This window comes from Pelmatolapia mariae, linkage group LG16_19 (genome assembly GCF_036321145.2).
Source record: "Pelmatolapia mariae isolate MD_Pm_ZW linkage group LG16_19, Pm_UMD_F_2, whole genome shotgun sequence".
NCBI classification, from domain to species: domain Eukaryota; kingdom Metazoa; phylum Chordata; class Actinopteri; order Cichliformes; family Cichlidae; genus Pelmatolapia; species Pelmatolapia mariae.
The window spans coordinates 16,587,568-16,598,320 of record NC_086241.1 but is presented as its reverse complement, the minus strand read 5'-3'; the positions used below and the strand labels follow the sequence as shown (position 1 = coordinate 16,598,320).

The following is a 10,753-nucleotide window of genomic DNA, read 5'->3' as shown; positions in this document are numbered from 1 at the left end:
ATGTAAGTATTTAATTAGCATATTCACAGTAAGGACTTAGCTTTACATGGTGTACCACAGTGTACCATGTTACATTTGTACCATGTAAAGCTGGTTATTAAGCAGCAAGCCTGAAAGGGTGTTTATTACAGAGGCCTGACAGATTGATTCTAAATTATAATTAATCAGTTGATTTTGACCCACAGATTGTGATTGTGCCCTGTGAGTTTCATTTATTCAGCTTTTCTTCTGGCTCTGCTACAATCACCATAGACCTGCAGGACTCTCAAGCAAATTAACAGTCTTCACGCTACCCTGCAGCCATAATGAAAATATCAGTCAATCAAAACCCATATTATGCTGTGAAATCCTACCACATATCTCCAGACCTGCATACAAATAGTAACTGCAGAATAAGCGCTCCACCTGTTCTGGCTTTATCGCTGGAAGTACATCAATAAAGCAATATTTAAAAGCCACTGTACTGAGTTTTTTACACTGCCATTGTGTCTGTTGACATGCAATAGAAGAGATGATTTGGACATTAAGATGCTTTTGGGGATTCCAGCCTTAATACCTGGAGGTGGGAGAGCAGGGCATGCAGGGATGTGGAGCCCATCTGCGACCTGTCTGCAGGTCCGGTGATGTATTGCTGTGGGCTGGACGGTCACAGTCAGGGCTGTGTGTTGCTGTTCACTGTGCCATGGCACTCAGGGCACTTCAACCCCTAGTCCCTCCTTACAGGTACCCCGCAGCAGCCCCGACACCACCGTGCGCTACTCATTTACTGCTACACTGGTTTTCATAATTAGCGCCGCAAGGCCTCATTAAATCTGCTCTAATGAATAAATATTGTATTTCATAGCCTGATTACCAGATCAGCTCAATGCTTGAGCGTTGTAAACAATTACTTCCCTAAATATTCATCACCCCAAAGTGGATGATCATTGGTATTTAATACAGGACTAGTATTTTCAAGTGCATCTTTATTATACTAATAATAGTTTTTGAAATGTTCCTTTTGGAGGCAAAAAGGGGGGTGAAGAGAAGAGATGTTGTATTGGTAGCTATATATATAATAATGCACTCTTTAAAAGTGTGAGGATACGATGATTATTTTCTAATTATTAATTAAGAAACACCAGACTCACAGACTTAATTAGAAATGAGAGAAGATTACAAATTTGTAAGTTGACAGAATTATTATGAGCTAGTGTTATTTAAGTCATTTTTACACACACAGTCTGCCTAAAGTGTGACTAAAATACCATCACATGGTCCAACAGCTTTAATCAAATAATGGTGGTCTTTTACAATAGCATTTTTTTAACCTTAAAGCAATCCCTTCACCGTGCTACCAAAGACCAGTGGTAGTGAGACATGCTGTGATGTATGGTTTGGAGATGGTGGCAGTGACAAAATTACAAGAGAGTAAGTTGAAGATTTTCATTGGGAGGATGGACAAGATTAGGAATGAGTACATTCGGAGGGACAGATCAGGTTGAGCAGTTTGGAGCCAGTTAGGGAGGCAAGGCTCAGAGGGTTTGGACATGTGCTGAGGAGGGTTACGTTGGAGGATGTTGAAGATGGAGCTGCAGGGCAGGAGGTAAAGAAGAAGACCACAGAGAAGATTCATGGATGTGAACATGCAGAGGGTTTGTGTGACAGAAGAGGATTCTAGGGACAGGGTGAGAAGGAGGCAGGATGATCTGCTGGGGTGACCCCTGAAGGGAGCAGCTGAAAGAAGAAGAAGATATCACCCTCATGTCTGTGCTGCCAACATGCAGCAGGAGCCAACAGCTGGTTAGCTTAGCATATCTCTCATCTCTTACCTCTCTTCTCCTCCTCAGCAAGTTATGTTAAGTGTTTTTCTTATTGTTTGCATTCATCACACTACAGTCCTCAACCAGTTTCAATTAACATTAAACGAGAGCATTGCAAATAATTCTTTATACTCTGTCTTGGTTTTCCCCCATTTTCTACATTCTGCTAATTTAAGCTGTTGGCCTTAGAAACACATTAATTATGCAGACATTGGAAGGATATTAATTAGATCACCCAGTTCTTTAAAATAATTTTTTAATGAAAATATTTCTCATAGAGATTGATTTTCATCTCTCTGGCTTCAGTGCAAGGATATTCATGAGAGGCTCAAACTGGAGCAAGCAACCCTCAATGAGATGGTTTTAACTTTCAAATACATATACAGATGAGTATGTATGCTGTTGAATGCATACATTTTTCCTCTAGAGTGCTGATGCAAACACTGTCATGCTGTGGGGATGCATTAGCTCCTCTGAAGAGGCCACTGATTATATTATTCCTCACTCAAAGAAACCTCAGGACTGACGTTCCTCATACAAATCAGGAGTAACATGACACGGTGATTTTCTGTACAACAGTTCACTATTTATTTATTCACAACAGGTGGTATTAATATTTATTTAAATTATGCAGAAACATAAATGGTACATAGCATAGATCAGTTATCTCTACTGTACATCATATTTCTACTTTTTTGAGGATAAGTTGCTGCATGTCACAGATAGTAACAGTCATAATGTGGCGATGTTAGGTGTGTACAAATGTTAAATTATTTTCTGTTTATAATTTTTTTTATAATGAATTTGTTTGTGCACGGTGCATATTAGGCTACAGACAAATCCTACAGCTGTGCTATCTTCATGAATCTCTGTGAATCAGTAGTCGGAATATCCTGAGGTGTTTACTGTCTTTAAACGAGTGATTATTAGTTAGATTATTGATCAGATTGTCTGCACTCCGTGTGTATGGACTGGTCTGAAGCCACCATACTGACCTGCATGATGAATGAATTCAGGCATAAATCCTGGATGATGTCAAGCAGGCAGTGATCTGCAGAAAATTAAGACTCTGCAGCTGTGCTGAGAGATCACTGCATTCTTTTTTCAGCCTTCTGCATGCATTGTATGGATATAGCTAATGTTATTTATTTTTAGTTCTCCTCTCTTGTGTACATTTCGCTTCAACAAATGGCAGGATGCAGAGCAGTGACGATGTGGGCAGTAATGAGGGACTAGACAGATGGGCCAACGGTGAAGGTCAGCTGTAACAAACTTACTGATAAACAACAACACGGAAAAGCTTAAATTTGTTCTGCTGCAACACCACAAAGCCTTCTAACCTCCGTACGGCACATACAGTCATGTGAAAAGAAAAGTATATCCTGTTTCAATTCGAAGGTTGTCTATATCAGGAATAATTTAAAAATCATCTGGTCCTCAGCAGCTATTACAATTCTTTAAATACAACCTCAGGTGCGCAATAACACCTGGCATTTTCATTATTTATTTAACAAAAACTAAGCAGAAAATGCCGAGTGTGAACAACTAAGTACACCTTTACTGCTTCGATTGTATTTAAGAGGGTAAGTAGCAGCCAGGTGCTGCTAATCAAATGCATTTGATCACCTGTAAGTGTGAGCATAAAGCTCTATAAAGCATACGTTTTGGCGGTTTGTTGATGTGGAGCATTCAGGTGTGCGTTAGCACAATACCAAGGAGGAAAAACATCAGCGATGATCTTAGAGAAGCAATTGTTGGTGCCCATCAATCTGGGAAGGGTTATAAGGCCATTTCCAAGCAATTTGAAGTCCATCATTCTACAGTGAGAAAGATTATTCACGAGTGGAAAACATTAAAGGCAGTTGCCAATCTTCCCAGGAGTGGACGTCCCATTAAATTCATGTCAAGGTCAGACCACGCAAAGCTCAGAGAAACTGCAAAAAACCTAAGAGCTACATCTCACACTCTACAGGCCTCAGTTAGCTTGTTAAATGTCAAAGTTCACGACAGTACGATCACAAGAAGAATGAAAGAGTATGGCTTCTTCAGAAGAACTGCCAGGAGAAAGCCTCATCTCTCTGAAAACAATATGGCAGCATGGCTGAGCAAGGTTTGTATCTGAACAAACCGCAAAACATTTGGAACAAAATCCTTATAGACACACTACCAAAGTGAAGAAGTTGGCCAAGTTCAGAGAAAGCCAAACACTGAGTTAGCCATGGTGGTAGAGGAATGATGATTTGGGCTTATTATCATCGAGTCGACCATGAACTCCTCTGCATAAAAAATATACTAGAGTCAAATATAAGAGCGCCTATTTGAAAGCTAAAGCTTGGCTGAAACTGGGTGATGCAAAAGGACGATGATCCCAATCACAGCTGAAAATCTCATCTACGTGTGTTTCAGTGGCCCAAAGTCCAGACTTGAACCCAACTAAAATGCCGTGGTGGGAGCTTGAGAAATGATAACTTCAAGTTGTTGCTGTTAAAGGTGATTTTATAAGCTACTCAATCATCAAAAATGATTGAGTTCATTTTTGTAAAATAAATAATTGTATTTAAATAATTTTATAAGTATAAATATATCCCATTATTGATTGGTACTGGCAATCAGGATGATATTTACCATCATTATACCACATCAATTTGGAGGAACGGTTCAATGTATAAAAACTGTTTGACGAGGAGCTGAAAAACTTCAAAGTGGACAGATATTTGTTATTATGAGGATTTTCTGTGCTCTGGGTAATGAAGTGAGATTAATTAAGTACAAAAATATTGCTTATTTAAAACTACAGTATTAATATCAATTCAGCATTTTGTATCTTTGTTTTTGCACTAATTTAATGTGCATCCTTATTTAGTCTAATAATAATGAGTGGGATTTAGGGAAAAGCTGTTTTGGGCCTTTATCACATAAAAATGTCAACTGTTCTCCAGTTCTGAGCTAAAATGAAAAGAATTGTTTGTGGCAATCCTGATTGTGAGCATGTAAAAAATATTAGACTGAAGGCACACTGGATGCTTTGCTCACACTTCAGCAGATCAGCAAAACCACTTTTATTTGTATTTTGACTTGTGTGGTGCCTTTAATGCAGCATGGTTGGTGTAAATGGTGATTATCAGACCCATTCAAGCTTGTGCCGGCAGATGAATGACAACCTACACCCCCCTCACAGTGCAGTGGTTGTGACAGCCCTGAAGGATGGTTTCTGCCTTGTTAAATGTTTTACTCTGTGTGAAGGAATTCCAGCTTACCATAAACCCTGATGACACCTAGCTAACATCATACTAGGTGACAAAAGTGATGTCCCATTCTTAATCAATAGGGTTTAATATTATGTCAGCCCACTCTATGCAGCTTTAACAGCTTAAAATCTTCTGAGAAGGCTTTACACAAGATTTAGGAGTGCATTCATAGGAATTTTTGACCATTCTTCCAGGGGTACATTGGTGAGGTCAGACAATGATGTTGGAAGATAAGGCCTGGCTCGCAGTCTCTGCTCTAATTCATCCCAAAGGTGTTCTTTCAGGTTGAGGTCAGGACTCAGTCAAGTTCTTCCACACCAATATCGCTCATCCATATCTCTATGGACCTTGCTTAGTGCACTAGTCCGAATAATGTTGGAAAAAGAAGAGGCCTTGCCCAAACTGTTCCTACAAGGTTGGGAGCATGAAATTGTCCAAAATGTCTTGGTATGCTGAAGCATTTAATTTCTTTCACTGCAACTAACTCCTGAAAAACAACCCCCCTCCACCAAACTTGACACTTGGCACAATGCAGTCAAACAAGTACCATTCTCCTGGTAACTGCTAAACCCAGACTCGGACTCAGCCCTCGGCGATGGAAACTCATTCCATGAAGGGCTCTACACACCGTTCTTTAGCCAATATGAAGACCACGTGAAGTTCGGAGATCTTGAGCGATTGACCCTGCAGAAAGTTGCCGACCTCTGTGCACTATGTGGCTCAGCATCTGCTGACCCTGCTCTGTGGTCTTAGGTGGCCTACCACTTTGTCACTAATTTGCTGTAGTTCCCAATCGCTTCCACTGTTTTGTAAGTTGACTATGGAATATGCACAGGTGCCATCCTCGCACGGTACCACGCTTAAGTTCACTGAGCTCCTGAGAGTGACCCATTCTTTCACAAATGTTTGTAGAAGCAGCCAGCTTGATTTTTTTTTCTTTTTCTTAAAAACACCTGTGGCCATGGAAGTGATTGAAACACCTGAATTCAGTAATTTGGATGGGTGAGTGAATACTTTTGCCAGTATAGTGTACTTGCCTTTTACGTCACTGCAATCACACAGAATCCCCCCCCCCCCCCCCCCCCACCTCGAGTATATCAAGAGTAAATGCAGCTGCCGCTGTCGTGGATGGAGTGATGGTCAAGTCAAAGAACATTGACAGCACTTTGCAGAGATCAACACTTTATTGAAACTGTACAGCGAACCCAATGAACACAAAGCAAGCATCACCAAAGGTGTACAGAGCCCTATAACCAAGCAGCAGTAAGATAACCTCCACCTACAGTGAGGAAACTCCAACCTTTTTTAATTCTTTGTCAAACAGTATCATACAATTATAGTATTTCCAGGTCAAATGAAGTACATTTCAAAGACGAACTGCACAAAGGTTAATTTCACCTCATTGTGCATACGAGTATCACTTCTGAACAGAAAATGCAGGCCATAACTCTACTGCACCTTCAACCATTCCTACTTAACTGCGTAAGGCAGAAAATGAGCCAAAGAGACTGGAGCAAAGCGAGAATGTGCTTTAACAGGATAAAATGATTTACAGGTATGAGATTCCCATTAGAGTGTGCTAATTGTTTCCACACCATTAGCGACAGTTATCTAATGAAGGATATTTAACCAGGCGCTGTAGTATATCTCACAGTTCCTCTAGGTTTTTTTCCCAGCTGCACCCCCCTCCCACTCACGGCATGCACATCACTGGACCATTCCTACAGGCCATCCCAAGCAAACACATCTTTTTTTAAAAAAAAGAGGTGAGAAACAAGCATAAATTTGCAACTGGGGGGGTCAGTCAATGAGCGCAGTACAAAAATCATTACATTTAAAACAATGTAAAACACAGCAGATCATCTAAACAAGCCTTTCTGCAGCAAGTATGATGATTCAGCTATAAAAACAGACTTTACATTCAAGCCATATGTACATTGTAGGATTTAAGAATCATCTTACAGTTAAGATTGCAGATTTTGAGTGTTTTGCTCAATCCTAGCTTACAAACAACTAGCCTTAATGTAAAGCTCAGTTCTTGAGAACAGACAAGAAAAATGTGCAGAAGAGAAACAGCCTTTGTTTTTCTTCTGTCAATGAAGTGTCAGATTAACCAGCAGAATAAATGCAATGCGCTACAACGCTTCAAAGCTATGAACATCGTGATGGCTGTGTGTGTAAAAAGTGGTCACAGAGCAAGTCAGTCAGGTGCAGAAGCTGCTTCTCATTCACGTCTCACTCACTGCTTTCTTCCAGCTCCTTTCTCAAGCTGCAGAGAGAAAAAAAAAAATCTGTTAATAACCTTACCCATAACATAATGAGATAAAGATTTTAAGACAAATGTGCTACTCACCTTTTCAGGTAGGCGTGCACATTGTCAAAGCCGTGGTATTTGGCCAGGTACACCAACACTCCCGTCGCGCAGCGGCCTTCTCGGGCCCGGCAGAAGCTGCAGTTACAGATCCCTCTGCATGGTGGGCACTGCCACTCCTACCCGGAACAATGAGAATGACATGAGTCACACATCCAACGCATACATACACAGAACACAGTCGCATGTTTGCAAACTTACCGGATTCAGCAGAGCATCTCGGACCTCTTCTCCGTAGCGGTTACGGAGACACGGGCCGCAGAACTGACCCCTGACGCCCAGGCACTCTGGATTACGGCAGTTAGTTTTGGTGTCGACTGTCTTCTGGCGGCACTGGTGGCAAGTGGTTCCCTGAAAAGAAAGGAGGGTTGTGAAGCCAAGTTGGAGTGGTTTTTTTTTTTTGTTTAGTTTTTTTAAACTGCTCAAATGTTTCAGATTCTGAGTCAAAGACTTACAGTGGAGCTGTTGTAGACTTTCTCTCGCACATTGTGGCAGATGCGCTGCAGCTCCATCTCTGTGATGTCCTCCACAGGCCTCACTACATGGGGGATGGCCTTGCATCCAGTGAAGGATCGGCGACGGGGCTGCACACCAATTTGTTTTTTTTTTTTAAAAAGTTAATGAGCATGCTATTATGTCTTTTTAAGCGAGTCTAGAGCTGTTTAAAAATGATTAACGGTCCAATCTGACTTACAGGTTCATCAACTTCCTCATAGTAGCGACTTTTGCGAACCAGGCTGAACTTGTCCTCAAGCTCTTCCTCTGGAGGTGGGCTGGGAGGTCCGTCCACCAGGGAGCGGGACCGTGTGTGGGGCCGAGACGAACGCTCTGGATTTCTCCTGCAGGATCCCGGGGTTCCCATGGACCGCCGAGGTGCCTGTCGGGGCTGAAGACGTGCAAATGTTAATATAGTATAGAGAACCAATTGGCAAGGTAAAAATAAAACAGAGGATTTGTTTATCTTCAGTACCGTAGTTAACGACATCCGCCTTCCAGGAAAGAGTCCAGGCACTTTGTTCAGTTCTGCCATGAGCTTTGCAAGCTGTAAAACGAGTCGCCATAAGTAAATAAGGCCAAACCACTGTCAGTTTACAAAGTGAATTGAATGTAACCAATTTTACCATTTCTTTGTTCTCCTTAATATTCAGGGCTCTTTTGCTCATGAAGTTCTCCTCTTCATCCTCCGAGTCAGAGTCTCGTACTTTAGGCTGAGGCAGTGGTTCAGATGCAGGCCTCTTCATGCCCGTCTTTTTGGTGGGGAAATTTAAGGCAACCTTCAGGGTGTTGGACTTGCGGCCACGTCTCGGGGGTTCAGCATCTACTTTCTAAACAAAAATATAAACATGAAATTAGAGGAAACGCTTGTGCTTTCTGGAGATGATCAGTTCCGTTTTGCTTTGCGCAGACCTTACCATAGCTTTTATCCGACTGCTGATCACATTCTCCTCAAACCCGCTGCACGTGTCCTCCTCCGAGGTAGCCTCAAACACTTTCCGCTTCTCCACCGTTCTCCTCGTCTGTCTCAAGTTGTTCCTCTACAACGGACACGAGCATTAGTTTCATACAGTTCACACATAATAACATTTAGCCTAAATATTTCATTGGCATTTTATCGTTACCATATTTGCATAGCCTCCATCGGAGCCAAAACTGTCGCAACTGTCATCAGAAGAAGAGGAGGAAGTCTCAATGGGAACTAGCGGGACGCTGCGGAAGCTCCTCAAGCTCATCCTGGTGGATGGAGACTGGGCGGCCAGTTTCTACAAAAGAACAGCAAGAGCATTTAGAGAACAGGTACAGAAGCACAACTGCTCAAAAATCAGGAGGGCCTATAGAGCCACGTGATTTACTGTTCTCCTCAATGAAGAAGCTAACAAAACCACCGAGACTTCCTTGCAAAGCCTCAAAAGAAAAGAAATGGTGGAGCTTCATATGAAAACTGAGCAACAAGAAAGAAAAGTCTCTGAAGCCCAAGCTGAGGTCCAAAAACCAGACCGAGGTTCTTTAAAAAACAAAAAGTAAAGGAAAAGAAATGGCTTAAAATCACTTTCACAGTTAAGATATTACTTAATTATTTAGGTAAAAATCAAGTGTTTCCCAGTTAATTCTTTCGATGAGCTTTTCATTAATGTTTGAGCTGCAGTTTTATGGGACACACACCTGACTATAAAGCTAGCAAAGACAGACAACTGGGTCATGATTGATCTGCATTAAAAAACGTGGATGTATGCAATAAAAACGTTCATTCCGCCGTATATGTTGCGTTTCAGTTCGTTTTTTTCGACAACGCCAACAATAAACACGGACTATAAGGATAAGGGAAAGTTGGTGTTTACAGTCCAACTTAACTAAGATCATTTGTTCAAAAAAGTATATTATCCACTCAAAAAGTTAATAAAAGCACTATAAATGATAAAGGAAGCAATTTTATTAAAAACTTCAGGGTGTTTTTCTTACCTTGGAGCGAGTGAGAGGCATTTTTTTTCTTTTAAAACTCGTCACACACGAACAGAAACGGATCCAATCCCTGCAGCAGCTCTGCAGCGAACAAAGCAGGACCTGCAGCTGCAAGCAGTCCACACTCGTTCATTTCCCGCGCCAACGCAAAGTCCTGAAAGCTGCATAAAACGCAGCCACACGTTTTTTAAGTAACAGGGCAAATTTTCTGGAAAGCACAAGTGCCAAACTCTTAAACAAGCCTTTATAATTGCTTGAAGTGTGCTCTATATTTATGTGAACCGCCAGACTTCAAAACTAATGAATTAATGAATCATTTGAGGTATGTGTCTTCCACGGCCTTTACCGCGGCGCGAATTTTTTTACAGAGCTATTTGCATACAAGGCGGGTAAAATGTTGACTCTTTTCCAACTTCACAAACAGACCAGATTTCCCCCCCCCCCCCCCCCCCTTTTTTTTCTGCAAGGTTATTTCATGTTCAGACCAAAGTTCAGCATCCACTCTTAAGTTAGAAGCCAGGAAATTAAATACAATTTATGAAACCTGATTTATATTTATACATATAAATATTTATGGTGGAATTTATATGGGTTTTTGTTGCTAAATAGGATAGATTGGATAGATTTGTTGGCAAATGTGGGATTGAGATAGAAAAAAAAGAGAATTTAACTGAATTAAGTTAAATTCCAAAGAGAAAGTTACCCTGCAGACTGCTGTGAAAGTGCAATAAGACAAAAGAATGGCTGTAAACAACAGGAAGTGGGCATGATTGCTTATACATCAAAGGGAATAATGGGGTGGGGTGAGGCAAATCAGGTCAAATAAAACTTTGCACTTCTGAATTATTATATGTTAAAAAACTCACAATAGAATT

General features: G+C 41.1%; 1 protein-coding gene across 1 annotated transcript; it reads right to left on the bottom strand.

Moving 5' to 3' along the window:
* Positions 1-6,225: 6,225 nt before the first annotated feature.
* cdca7a (cell division cycle associated 7a) lies at positions 6,226-9,956 on the bottom strand. The gene is made up of 10 exons (XM_063499069.1): positions 9,879-9,956; positions 9,041-9,181; positions 8,834-8,956; positions 8,543-8,746; positions 8,392-8,463; positions 8,116-8,307; positions 7,877-8,005; positions 7,623-7,772; positions 7,404-7,540; positions 6,226-7,319 (listed from the first exon to the last, which is right to left on the bottom strand). The coding sequence occupies exons 1-10, from the start codon at positions 9,897-9,899 to the stop codon at positions 7,286-7,288; spliced, it is 1,203 nt and encodes a 400-aa protein (XP_063355139.1). The 5' UTR covers positions 9,900-9,956; the 3' UTR covers positions 6,226-7,285.
* Positions 9,957-10,753: the final 797 nt, after the last annotated feature.